General features: G+C 44.1%; 1 protein-coding gene across 2 annotated transcripts; it reads right to left on the bottom strand.

The window, feature by feature from the left end:
- Positions 1–840: 840 nt before the first annotated feature.
- On the bottom strand, positions 841–6,030 carry LOC137889699 (ras-related protein Rab-7L1-like). 2 transcript variants are annotated; one of them, XM_068733676.1, is made up of 6 exons: positions 5,795–6,030; positions 5,576–5,699; positions 4,358–4,429; positions 4,102–4,283; positions 3,406–3,527; positions 841–2,355 (listed from the first exon to the last, which is right to left on the bottom strand). In XM_068733676.1, the coding sequence occupies exons 2-6, from the start codon at positions 5,691–5,693 to the stop codon at positions 2,235–2,237; spliced, it is 615 nt and encodes a 204-aa protein (XP_068589777.1). In that variant the 5' UTR covers positions 5,694–5,699; positions 5,795–6,030; the 3' UTR covers positions 841–2,234. The 2 variants fall into 2 exon arrangements, with proteins under 2 accessions (XP_068589777.1, XP_068589778.1); XM_068733677.1 differs by having other exon boundaries at positions 5,811–6,030.
- Positions 6,031–13,847: the final 7,817 nt, after the last annotated feature.

Raw genomic sequence — 13,847 nt, 5'->3', positions numbered from 1 at the left:
TCTATCTGTCAGACATCTGCTAAACTAACTGTACAAACCTGACGTTAATTGTTAATTTAAACTTGATGAATCCCACACAGGTTTGGGCCACTTGTAAAATTACAGTATCTAACATTGCTTGACGAGCCACTTGAGAACAAACTGTTGCCACCACTGGTTTTCTCATGAGGCCCGATATTAGGCATGAATGGACTTGTCTGGATGAATCAACAGAAGATAAGTAACTTGTTCCTTTGCATTCAGCAGTTTGGATATGTCAGTGTTTGATCAATTCAGCAGTGTGTTCTGAATTTGCTACAGCTCAAATGAATGACAGCTCAGTCTGAATGACTGGAGCTCGTGGTTATTGCAGTATTTAGAGCAGGGTTCTTGAGTTTTGTAATTTAAGGCCTACACACTTCAGAGGACTACTTTCCCAAGTAAATGAGGAAAAAAAAATCATGTTTGTGACCAAAATCAATATTTTGCTGACCCTCACCCATCACAGCCTACCATTATGAATCCAAATTTGTGACACTGCATCCGAGGGAACATTAGCTAGCTTACAATGGCAAAACACGTTTATCTCTACCTGATCTGTCTCGCATAGCCACACCTATCTCCACAGCGCTGTGTCAGCACTAAAGACAGGTCTGGCTCCACACAGTATCAATCTGAAATAGGGGAAAAATGATCCGGCGTGTTCCTATTTCTTTTAACTACGCACAATGGTCTTAATGTTAAGCCCCGGATGCAGCAACGGTGCCCTTGTAAAATAGATAGGAAGGGGAGGAGAATGCTGCGTGAGATACGTAGCCAATGAAAGGCTTATATCCACAGTCGGTAAGTCAGACAGAAGACTTTTCTGAGTGCCGCTGCCTTTAATTGAATCATTTCTTACACTGCATTATAACTTTTGTTCTTGTATTTTAAAGCTGTCTTATTCTATTTGAACTTGTTTTCTATTTTCTATCCTCTTGTATTGTTACGTGTCAGGCTGGGGCAAGGCGCCTGTGTATGCGCTTTCTCCCCTTCTGCCTTTCTTTCTCTCTCCCTCCCTTGTTTCCTCTTCAGGTGCCAATAAGGTGATTGGCTTCCAGCTGTGCAGGTCAGTCATGCTGCTCCTTGGGTTCAACAGATTTCAAGCTCGTTGATCAACAGAGTGGGGCCCAGCATAAAAAGAGGAAGCCTGAGGAGTTCTTGGTTTTGTTCTCTGCCTGTGACATGGATGTTGTTGAACCTTTTATTTGAATAAATATTGTTGAATTGTTACTTCTACTTTTGACTTTGTTGTGTGTTCGTACTTATCCCCTAGAGTCTATTAGAAAAGGGAATGTAACATATTTTTAACGTTTTAAAATTGTATTTAAATTTCCTTTTATGATGTGTTTCTCTTGCACTTTGTCTTTTGATGTTTTATGTGCTCTAAACATGTCTTGCTTTAAAAATAGTGGGGATTTACCCACAAGTCTCTGCAATCACGGGGTCATGTTGACAAAGGAAAGGCAGAATGTCGACAGCATGTGTGTGAGCTTTTGACGCCCCCAAGGCACATGCACAACCATGTGACTTTGTATGACACACACTAACACAGCAGCACCTACACACCATTTGCCTTACACCATATATGCACACACACCCCTTGTTAGCATGGGAACACCACAGCTGTGTTCAAAATTGCATACAAAATAGTATGTTAATATGGGTATTGGAACGCAATGCACACCATGTATCTCAGCCTAATGGGAGGGGGGAGGGGGGAGGGGGGGGGGGGTGACCTGGCGGCTGTACGGAACATGCTGCACACCTTGTTCTCACACCTTGTTCTCACACTTTGTTCTCACGCTTTCCCTTTGGGCCTTCTGTTCCTTCATGGCTCTCTCTCCCCTAGCTGTCCTTCCCTCATAGTGGTGTGACTGTGTTTTCTGGAGTAATACTGACCAAAATGAACTCAAATTGAAAGAATATGAAAATTACAATACGTTTTGAAATATATTTTTAGATTTGTGTGTTGATTCAATACTTTTTGGATCCATGAAGACCCACACGTGAACACCAAGTATCTGCTCAGCATCATAACCAAGCTACACTTATACATCAACATCTAGGATGCCTCCACTGGCAACTTCCTTGTGCTTCTTCTGTCCCCTTATAGAAGCACTTTGGGGTAAAGTGCTGTGCTCAGTGACGCCTCAAACAACTTGAGGATCTAAAATAATGAGCAAGTCCTGACTGTGTTTGCTTGTCGCTGTGATTCAGCAGCAGCCTGCTCCTCTGTTGCACTCTGAGTCCAGTTGAGGGTAAACGCTGTCTTGAGGTCCGGGTTGGAGCGGGTCCAGACTGGACTGAACCGACAAAATCTCCTGCACCAATCTCCTAAAACACAACAGATATAGTGACTTCAATTCAATGAATCATCAAAATATATTTCACATTGAGGAATCTGTTTATCCAGCCACTTAAATTACAGGCGTTTGTCTCAGTGGCATTAGGGTGAGATACACTGACAAACATGTCAGCTACAATACTTATTAACATACAGTGGAGACAGAAGCCTTAGCATCCTCTTGTTTCCATGCTGCAATCCACCGACTGAAAATCACTAAGTAAAATGTCCCCATGAAGCCAAATCTTATAATTTCCTGACTGTTTTCAGGCGTTTAACATTGCATCGCTTTGAAGGAACAGGTGTAAAACCACTTTCTCTGAAAAGTGGAAATATGACACATATATGAAGCGACTGCTAAATGTTCCCATACAGAAACTGCATTGTCAATTACATTTTGAGGGAAACATATTTTTCCTGGATTATGTTTGCTTTAGCCTAAATCCAGCACATCTAATATATAGGATTTACTCACAAAGCATTTACAGAAGACACATCATGCCCATTTTCGGGCTCATACTTTGGTTTCCTCATAGAACAAGTTATCATGCTTTAATGTTCAAAACACACTTGATTTTTCTCATACTGTCTGTCTAAATATACCTGTGTTCACCTTATGTCTGAAACACACCTTTTAGTGCCTGTCTCTTTAAGCTCCCCTTCCTTTAAGCCTATGTTTGCATTCATTTGGTGGACCTGTAAGGCTCCCAGTGAGTGATGCCACTATGTCGCCTCTTTTTGCATTAGAGTACTTCCAGGCGTGAGCAACTGGGAGGAGACCATGCAGGACAAGGATCTGGGTAAAGGGACTCTCAGCTCTCCTTGTTGCTTCTGTGATCCCGACCAAGATGAATGAATGTGTGCGTGGTTTTTATTAATCATTCACAAAAGACTTCATATTTATGAGTAGGATTTCTTGTTGGTTAATAAGGATAAGGCCTTCTATTGTTTTGTCACAACAAATATGGTAAAATCTACTATTTAGTCACACTGCCTCATCTGAACTCTGCACTCAGTGTTTTGATCTCTTCTGGAGTTACCTCATAGCCTCCCCGATGTTCTTGTTCTCTTTGACCGAAACCTCCATCCAAGTCACAAAGCCGTTGGCCTTACTGAACCTGTCGATGCTGTCTGCGGACACAACCCGCTGAGCTAGGTCACACTGCAGGGAGAAAGAGAGGCGGGAATACATTTTGTTGTTATTAGGTGAGTGGTTCAGAATCTTCGCATAGACATTCGTCATCCATTATTTGCAGATTCAAATGTTTTCATTTAATGGGACATTTCAGTCTGTAACCAAAGTGGAAATAGGACTATTATCTCTGTGAGTTTAAAGAAAAATCAATTGTAGGCATCACACACACACACACACACACACACACACACACACACACACACACACACACACACACAAAAAATAGATTTACAGTTGAATTTGTGTTGGCCTCGTGTAAACCAAAGGCCAACTGTTTGATTTTGAATTGATTTGATCTCCTTGTAACGTTTCTTTTGAGAACAATAATAAAAGGTTACATTTGATGAAATGTCTGTCAATGAATATAGTTGATTAATTAAGTTAATTCATAGAAACACTGAGTGACAAAAATATCAGCCTATATCACCAAACTAATATCACATCTAGTTTATAATGTTGTTATAATACAAAACTAATTTATTAATCCTGAGCCAGAAGGGTTTTATGATACATTATTCATTATTCAAATGCATTAAATCACCTTGTTGGCCAGCAGGATGCAGGGGATGGAGTTTCCATTGGGCAGCATGGCTTTGTTGTCAAGGTCTTGTTTCCAATGGCGACAGCTAAGGAAGCTGGCCGAGCTGGTGACGTCAAACATCACAACACAGCCCAGTGCGCCTTTATAATAAATCCTGTTCATGGATATGAAACGTTCCTGGCCTGGAAAGAAGACACATAGTTCCCTTTATCTGCATCCATCCATCCATCCATCCATCCAACCAACCATTTTGTACCTGCGATGTCCCATAGTTGGAGTCTGACTTTTTCTTTATCCGACCAGAGCAGCAGCTTCACAGAATAATCCACTAGAGAGATAAAGAAAATACGTATAAGAGAAAGAGAAATAGAAGAAGTGATGGGAAATAAGTGAGAAGTGAGACAACTGAAACAGAAGTGAAGACTTATATAGACGTATATATATTGCTCAAAAAGTAATCATTTACTTCTAAATTTTGGACTTTCATTCTGAAGGCCTCTACACACAGGGGGCATGACAAATAAACAACACAAAAATGCTAAATACTTGCCTGCAAATATTTCACATTAAAACTATCCATACCAGCAGCGCTGTAAATGTACGACAACTTTACAACTAATGCTCTGAGTGCTTCTGAGTGCTTCTGGTAAATTTCGTTCCGCAGTGTATTTGTCTAGGGCTTTTATTGTGAGAGGTAAGAATGGATCTGGGATACGTTGCCTTTGTCATGGTTGAAAGGAGTAATACAGTTTGCCATCTTGGTTTGGATTGTGGAGCCTCCCTGTTGTTGTACCCTATAGTGCACATTTTGAATCTGTCCGTTCTGCACAACGTAATTGGTTAATACCTTTAAACGTGGTGGAAAAGCTCAGAAACATTGACTGTTTCTGGAACGCTTTGTGCCACATATTTAGTAATTTAAAAAAACGCCCTCGGTGTATAAAGGCCATTGTAGGCAATTGTAAAGGACAAGGAAGAGGCTGGTGTGATCCCATCGCTAAATAGTAAGAAACACATTGTTTTTATGTAACAAACATACTTACTAACAAAAAATGAGAAATAGGTTTTCATAAAATATATAAATCATTGTATGAGGATAGGTTGCAGCGTGCTATCATGCTCACATTGACAATGCTAACATGCTGATGTTTGGCTTACTCTGAGGCTAGGGAAGTCAGAAATAATTTAGAGAAGGACTAACACTGTTTGTTTTGGTCTTTTCATGAGACTTGATGCTAATAACACCTTTATGTAGGCTATATTCTTTGGCAACATGTTTTTGATCCAATTAACCCTAACCCCGATGAAAATTGTAAACCTTTCATTGATCTGACAAAGCTTTTACCAATAATTAAATATTCACACACAAACACACACACACACCTACACAGACACACACACGTTCCAAACCAAGATTAAGGTACTGTACAGTCGCGTTCTACTACAAAACACAGAAAAATCAAAGCAACTTCACCTCCCATTGTCATCTTGTACGTCTTGATGAATTGTCCGTGGACGTAGCGGTGCACAAAGGAGGATTTCCCGACGTTTCCATCGCCAACGATCAGTATTTTCAACAGGTGCTCGTTCATCGCTCTCTGTCAGACATCATGTGCCAACAGCTCAAAGTTCAAACATCACGTCAGGAAATGTGATTTACTTGAGTTATTTTTCTGTAACTAAACAAACCCACCTGGACTTTGCTTTACCTGAGCCTTTCTTTGCAGTGGTTGACAGTAAACATTTTAATTCCCTTTAGTCCTTCTAAACTCAATGTATCCACTGAAAATACAAACTTCCTTGCCTCTAAACCCCAAAATTTGAATTACAATAAATCCATTTCTCTTTCCCGTGCGAACTCTTTACCTAGAATACGTTTTCCTAACCGTAAACAGTGCTGACTCTCTGTGTAGGTCTGCTGGTTTTGCTTTCAGGAAGCAAGTTGCCAAAGGGCAAAAATAGATCAGAATCATAAAACACGCCTTCATCAAACAGGAAACTAGAACAGTTGAAGTTTCTCTCACATTTTTCTCTTGCACCTCATTGTATGAAATATGACATTACATTATTGGTAACTGTCTCTTTTCACTTTTCATCCATCACACACAATGTCCTCTGTGCTTCTGAGAGACTTTTATTAGGGCATATTAATGCCTAAGACTTGAGGAGTTTGTATGACATTTTGTAATGTTCAACTATTATTTTCCTTTTTATGCTACACTGATGGAAATATGATCATTAATAAAATCATGGGTTGCTCTGGCATTGCCTTGAATAGACAATCTGGCAGAGAACTGAGGGAAATGGACCGGTACATATACACTGAGGGGCTGATTGCTGATGAGGAGCAGGTGAGTATGGAGGTGGGGCAGGCCAGGTGAAATGAAATCAGCAATTAGTGCAGAGCGGGGGGGAGTGGCAGATTCTGAAATGACATGAGAGTTAGTGTGGCAAAACAGGAGAGACAAATGAAAAACTAAAACCTGGCTGAAGTTGTGACAGAACCCCCCCTTCTAGGGACGGCTCCTGACGTCCCACCGGGCTGGTCAGGATGGTCCCTATGGAAAGCTGAGATGAGGTCAGGGTCCAAGATGTTACGAGCTGGAACCCATGAGCGCTCCTCAGGGCCATAACCCTCCCAATCGACCAGGTATTGAAAACCCCTTCCCCGCGGTCGTGACTTGATGAGACGATGGACAGAGTAAGCAGGACCCCCGTCAATGAGCAGGGGGGGGTGGCGGGGGTCTGGAGGAGGGCTGGAGCTGGCTCTCCTTTACGGGTTTGATCTTGGAGACATGAAAGGGGGGATGAATTCTCATGGAGCGAGGAAGGCGGAGACGGACTGCAGCAGGGTTGATGACCTTAGTGATGGAGAACGGGCCCACAAACCTTGGGGCCAACTTCCTAGACTCTACCCGGAGTGGGAGGTCATGTGTGGACAGCCAAACCTTCTGACCAGGAGTGTAGCAGGGTGCAGGGATCCGATGGCGGTTGGCATTTCTCTGGTACCGGTTGGACGAACGCAGGAGAGCAGAACGGGCCCGCCACCAGGTGCGCCGACAGCGCTGGATGAACGCCTGGACAGATGGGACCCTGGCCTCTCGCTCCTGCTCCGGGAACAGTGGAGGTTGATATCCCCAAGAGCACTGGAAAGGAGAAAGCCCTGTTGCTGAGCTTGGAAGCGTATTGTGAGCATACTCCACCCACAGAAGCTGTTTGGACCAGGAGGTCGGTGTCTGGGATGCAATGCAACGCAAGGCAGTCTCCATTTCCTGGTTCATCCGTTCCGTCTGTCCGTTGGATTGAGGATGGAACCCAGAGGATAGGCTGACCGTGGCCCCCAACAGCTGGCAAAACTCTGTCCAGAAACGAGAAGTGAACTGTGGCCCCCGGTCTGAGACAATATCACAGGGGAGGCCGTGCAGACGGAAAACATGATGTAACATAAGTTCAGCTGTTTCTTTGGCAGATGGTAATTTAGGCAACGGAACAAACTGAGCAGACTTAGAAAATCTGTCCACAATAGTCAGAATGGTGGTGTTACCCTCTGATGGAGGCAGTCCGGTGACAAAGTCAAGTGAGACATGGGACCATGGACGATGAGGAATAGGCAGTGGCTGAAGAAGACCAGAAGGGGCATGGCGAGCAGTCTTGTGCTGAGCACAAATCTGGCAAGCGGCGATAAACTCCTTGGTGTCCTCTTCAATGGAAGCCCACCAGAAACGTTGCTTTAGCAGAGCTAGGGTGCGCCTAACCCCTGGGTGACAGGCAAGGCAAGAAGAATGTCCCCACTGGAGGACCTGAGAGCGGAGACTCACAGGCACATACAGACGATCATCAGGGCAGGCACTGGGAGCCGGGTGGTCGGCCTGGGACTGTTTTACCTTGTCCACAATATCCCAAGTAACTGCACCGATGACCACCTTAGTGGGGAGGATACTCTCAGGCTGTGTGGGACAGTTGTCTGACTGGAACTGACGGGACAGGGCATCTGGTTTGACGTTCCTTGTACCTGGGCGATAAGACAGGGTAAAATCAAAACGATTAAAGAATAATGCCCATCTGGCCTGACAGGAGTTCAACCGTTTGGCTGACCGGATGTACTCCAGGTTTTTGTGGTCTGTCCACACCACAAACGGATGCTTAGTCCCCTCCAACCAGTGCCTCCACTCCTCGAGAGCCAGTTTGACAGCCAGTAACTCCCGGTTTCCGACGTCGTAATTCCTTTCTGCTGGGGACAACTTGCGGGAGAAAAAAGGCACATGGGTGTAACTTTTGGTCCTCAGCTGACCGCTGAGACAGGACTGCCCCCACCCCGGAGTCTGACGCATCCACTTCCACAACAAACTGGTGTTCAGGATCTGGAAAGATGAGAATGGGAGCAGAAGAGAACCGTGATTTTAATTCCTTGAACCTCCTTTCTGCAGCAGGGGACCATTGGAAGGCTATCTTCTGGGAGGTGAGGGCTGTCAGGGGAGCTGCCACAGAACTATAGTTGCGGATAAACCTACGATAGAAATTGGCAAACCCAAGGAACTGTTGAAGCTTCTTCCAAGTGGTGGGAACCGGCCAATCCGCCACTGCTTTAACCTTGGTGGGATCCATATGAATACGTCCAACTGAAATGATGTATCCCAGGAACGACACCTCAGTGGCATGGAACTCAGACTTCTCCACTTTCACAAACAGCTGGTTCTCTAGGAGTCTCTGGAGAACACTGCGGACATGCTGCACATGTTCCCGTTCAGTCTTTGAAAAGACGAGGATATCGTCAAGATATACAAACACAAACACATTGAGAAAATCCCGGAGCACATCGTTCACTAAGGCTTGGAATATTGCAGGAGCATTAGTGAGTCCGAAAGGCATAACCAGGTACTCATAGTGGCCTCTAGGGGTGTTGAACGCCGTCTTCCACTCATCCCCCTCCCGGATGCAAACAAGGTGATAGGCATTCCTGAGATCAAGCTTGGTAAACACAGAAGACCCTTGTAACAGTTCAAATGCAGAAGAGATGAGTGGGAGGGGGCACCGGTTTTTAATGGTGACATCATTCAGACCGCGGTAATCGATGCAGGGTCGGAGGGATTTGTCCTTCTTATCCACAAAGAAAAATCCGGCTCCAGCTGGGGATGAAGAGGGACGGATGATGCCTGCTGCCAGTGAGTTGTTAATGTAGTCGTCCATGGCCTTGGTTTCAGGGGCTGACAGAGAAAAGAGTCTCCCCCTTGGCGGTGATGAGCCAGGGAGGAGGTCAATGGCACAATCGTACGGGCGGTGTGGGGGAAGCGATGTGGCCCGTACTTTGTTGAACACCTCCCTTAAGTCATAGTACTCGGATGGGACACCTGAGAGATCTGGGAGCTCATTTGAGGAAGAGGTGTTGAAGGCAGGTAGCAAAGCAGATTCCAGACAGACCACATGACAATGTTCACTCCATTGTAGAATGGAACCAGTCCCCCAGTCAATATGTGGATTATGTTTTATTAACCAAGGAAACCCCAAGATGATTGGGTGCTGAGGAGTATTTATCAGGTGAAAGGTAAGTGATTCAGTGTGGTTACCCGATATGCCCAGATGAAGAGGAACAGTGCGGTGGGTTACTGTGCAGAGGAGGCGCCCATCCAGAGCAGTCGCCTTGATAGGCTCGACCAAGGGTTCCTGGTTAATACCCAGTTGCATGGCAAGACCACGATCCAGAAGGTTGGCATCGGCCCCGGAGTCAATGAGGACAGAGACAGCGTGTGATTGTCCATTACAGTTGAGCTGGGCGTGAAGTAGTGGACGAGAGGGCATTTCAGAGTTCATGATATGGCTCACCAGCGCCCTCTGGATTCCTGGTGAGCCCTGTCTTTTACTGGACAGGAAGACACATAATGACCTCCCTGCCCACAGTACATGCAGCAGTTCTCCCTTTGGCGCCGCTGTCGTTCAGCCGCTGACAGCCTGGTCCGGCCAAGTTGCATGGGTTCAACCGGGTCTCCAGAGGCACCGGCGGGAGGAGAAAACATTGAAGTGGGAGGCGACGATGGAGGACGTGGAAGGCTCCGGGGAGTACTGATCAGCGCTCTCTCTCGTCTCCTTTCTTGGAGACGCCCGTCAATGCGGATGGCTGTGGCGACGAGCGTGTCCAAATCAGTCGGAGGATCCCGAGCCGCCAGCTCATCCTTGATGCCATCAGAAAGGCCGTTGTAGAAAGCGTCAGTCAGGGAGGAAGCGTTCCAGTCACTCTCCGCAGCAAGTGTCCGGAACTCAATGGAATAATCAGTCACTCTCCGCTTCCCCTGAACCAGGTTTAACAGTCCACGAGCAGCCTCTCGACCAGGGGTAGCATGATCGAACACCTTCCGAAGACCCTCAGAGAAGGCAGTCACAGAAGAACAGAAAGCCGACTGCTTCTCCCACTCAGCGGTGCCCCAGTCCCGAGCCCGCCCAGTAAGCTGGGTGATCATGAAAGCCACTCTTGACCTCTCAGTGGGATATGTGAGAGGCTGAAGTTCAAAAGTCAATTTGCACAAAGTCAGAAAAGAGCGGCAGGTACCTGGAGCTCCAGAAAAGCGCTCCAGAGCACTTAAGCGGGGTTCTGGACCCAGAACAGTGGGAACAGAAGGACTGGTGGGTGGTGAAACCGCTGGCGTTTGTCTGGGCTGTATGAGCTGCTGAAGCTGATTGCTCAGAGCCTCCAAATGTTGGTTGTGGCGTGCAGAAGTCTCCTGGAGAGCCGTCGCCATAGCGGTGAATTGCTTCTCATGATGGTGTAGGGCGGCAGCTTGTGTTGCCATTTCCTGCCTTATTTTCTCCATGTCGGCTGGGTTCATTTTTGGCCAGATTGTACTGTCAGGTATCACAAAACGACAGACAAGAACCCAATAGCACGACACAGAAAACAGTTCAGGTGTAGAAACCGGGTTTAATAACCAGCAGATGTCAAACCAGGTAGTAACCCGCGTGGCAAACAAATCCAGTGGGAGCAGGCAAAAGGGAAGGTCCAAAGTCCAAAAAGGCAGGTCAATACACGAATGATCAGGATCAGAATGACAGGTTGCTGGATAGCAAGGGAAACACACTAGACAATCTGGCAGAGAACTGAGGGAAATGGACCGGTACATATACACTGAGGGGCTGATTGCTGATGAGGAGCAGGTGAGTATGGAGGTGGGGCAGGCCAGGTGAAATGAAATCAGCAATTAGTGCAGAGCGGGGGGGAGTGGCAGATTCTGAAATGACATGAGAGTTAGTGTGGCAAAACAGGAGACAGACAAATGAAAAACTAAAGCCTGGCTGAAGTTGTGACACTACACACAGTTTACTACCACAATGCATCTTGCCTTCAGTGACATTAACAATAAAAATCTCCCTACAGCTCTTCATGCCTCCACCTGCACCAGCTTCAGTTAGGGAAGAATTTTGGACACAATTAATCACAAGGCAAACATTAACTGAATACCCGGCCTGATAGTCAGACACTGTACATGCCGATCCAAAACCTTGACCTACACACGCTTACTTACACCTTTGCTGCAGAAACGACACACTGCATTGGAACTGAACGTTGGACATTGGATGTAAATCGTGTCCAATATGGATGTAGTTCCTAGTGAGCTGACCTGCCGCTCCTTATTCTCCTCTTTATTCTTGTTCTCATATGACATCTGTTCTTCAGTGCCTTCCTCCATTACACATATTCATCCTCCGCTTCACCCTCTTCTTCTGTCCCATCCCGCCTCCACTTTACCATCTACATTTCTGTCTTCTTTTTGCATCTATATTTTTGCTCACACACACACACACACACACACACACACACACACACACACACACACACACACACACACACACACACACACTGAGACATGTGGTGTTGACCACATTCTGTCTGAGTTTTACTGGTCTGCCAACTAGGCCACTGTAACTGATTACTGAACATGTTTCAGTCCGTCATTGACGCTGAGTCATCTTCGTGATGCTGTTTGAGTGCGTTTTTCCTGTTTGTGTGTTTTCGTGTCTTGGATGTCTTTTACCTCAACAGTCACATGTGTCGATTAGTTTAACCAAAGCTTAATGTGAGATATTTGTATAATGTTGATTTCCCTAAAACATTTAGGCTTTTAAATAACTTTTTAAAATGATAAAACATTAGTCATAATCGTGCCAGCGTGGTTTTCCTCTGGGTTCTCTGGCTTCCTCCCACAGTCCAAAAACATGCAGCTGAGGCCAACTGATTACTCTAAAAAAAACAAAAAACAACCTGCGACTGGTTCAAGATTGCGGTCAAAGATAATGGATGGATGGATAGTCATGATCTGTATTATTAAACAAAGAATTTACAAACAGAATATCAATAAATGCAGTCGCAAATCATTTTAATAAAAATATGCATAACATTGTATAATATTTTGTATAAATAATGTGAATATGTAGATGGTTTACCATCAAAATAAAATCAGATTTTTAAATTTTTTAATTTACAAATGAATCAATGAACTGAAGGCTACAATGAATGTACAGTACAGTACGGTGTGCTGGGCCTCTGTGGTTTCTCACTGGTATTTGTCTGACACCTGGGGGTCACCTTACAAACTGCAACATCATCCACATGCAACACGACGGCTTTCGCTGGTTCGGTCTACGGGAAAAATTCTATGTAAAAAATCAAATAACCATTACTCCAGCAATAACTTTAATGTAATTTAAAATATGGCTACTTAATACTGTTGTGTTTTATTTTCAAGACCACGAACAGAGCTCCAAATAGAAGATGATGCTGTCCAGTACGATCAATTCAAAAAAATGTTTTTAAATTTTATTCTGTCATTTCATTTGTTTGTTTATACATTTAAAAAAATGTAATCACAATCACTAAACATGTTTCCACTATATGAACAATACATAAAGAATTAGAAAACAAAGAGCAAATAAATGAATGAAAAGACTTTAGCCCTTTTCCAGCACTTTGTAACTGAACACTGTTGAAAAAGCTTCTCCCTAAATTGATAGATTATCTAAATACAGTTTTTAAATCCTGCTAATTTTGCCAAAGAATTACAAGATATAGTTAAGCTTTACATATTTTTATATTTCAACATTTTGACCCACAGTACCTGCAGCCTGGAACTCTGGTTGTCACGACACAATATTCAATTAAAAATAAATTGGATAATGAGACCCAGCAGATGCAGCAGTTTGGACCAATCAGTAAATCATCTTTTCACTCTTTGACTTCAGTCTTACAAAGGTGAGCTAACTTTGACTACAGCACCAACTGGACCTTTAAACACAGAGGCAGCAAGCATCCTACAAGGTACAGTGTGTTGTGCAGAGTAGCACAGTGATGGATTGATTCAACATTTTCTCACAGCTGTCACCTCCAGTTTGAACATATCACAAGAAAACTCTATGTCGTTAAGTTTCACTGAGTCTTCCAGGGTTAAAGTCATCTAATTGTAGATACATCATTCAATATATTGGAGAGCAATTATGCTTTGACACATGACATTGATTTATATTTATGTGATAAAATCATATAAGCCTACAAACAAACAAAACATTTCTTACACAGCATGTTGCTTAGTGATACAAACTTAATAAAAACAAAAAATCAACAAACTTGTTGACTGCACTGACTAAAGTGATTAAATACAAAACGTCTTCTTCATCATCTTCTTCTTTTTCTTCTTCTTTATGATACATTGAGTGGAAAATTAAAGACCTTTTTATTTCCTGCAGATTTACCATCAAACAGCAAA

This window comes from Cebidichthys violaceus, unplaced genomic scaffold (genome assembly GCF_023349555.1).
Source record: "Cebidichthys violaceus isolate CVI_PGR_0920_01 unplaced genomic scaffold, fCebVio1.0.p SCAF_6, whole genome shotgun sequence".
NCBI lineage: Eukaryota > Metazoa > Chordata > Actinopteri > Perciformes > Stichaeidae > Cebidichthys > Cebidichthys violaceus.
Note: the sequence above shows the minus strand (reverse complement) of the source record. Positions and strands in the feature narration are given on the sequence as shown.

What these genes read in the sequence shown, in the direction of transcription:
- LOC137889699 (XM_068733676.1), bottom strand. Translation starts at nt 5,693, where the DNA reads ATGAACGAGCACCTGTTGAAAATACTGATCGTTGGCGATGGAAACGTC. An exon ending in GTACAAGATGACAATGGGAG is followed by an intron (nt 4,430 to 5,575) that starts GTGAAGTTGCTT and finishes TTATCTCTCTAG; the next exon opens with TGGATTATTCTGTGAAGCTG. An exon ending in AACATCGGGGAGGCTATGAG is followed by an intron (nt 2,356 to 3,405) that starts GTAACTCCAGAA and finishes GTTGTGTTTTAG; the next exon opens with GAGATTGGTGCAGGAGATTT.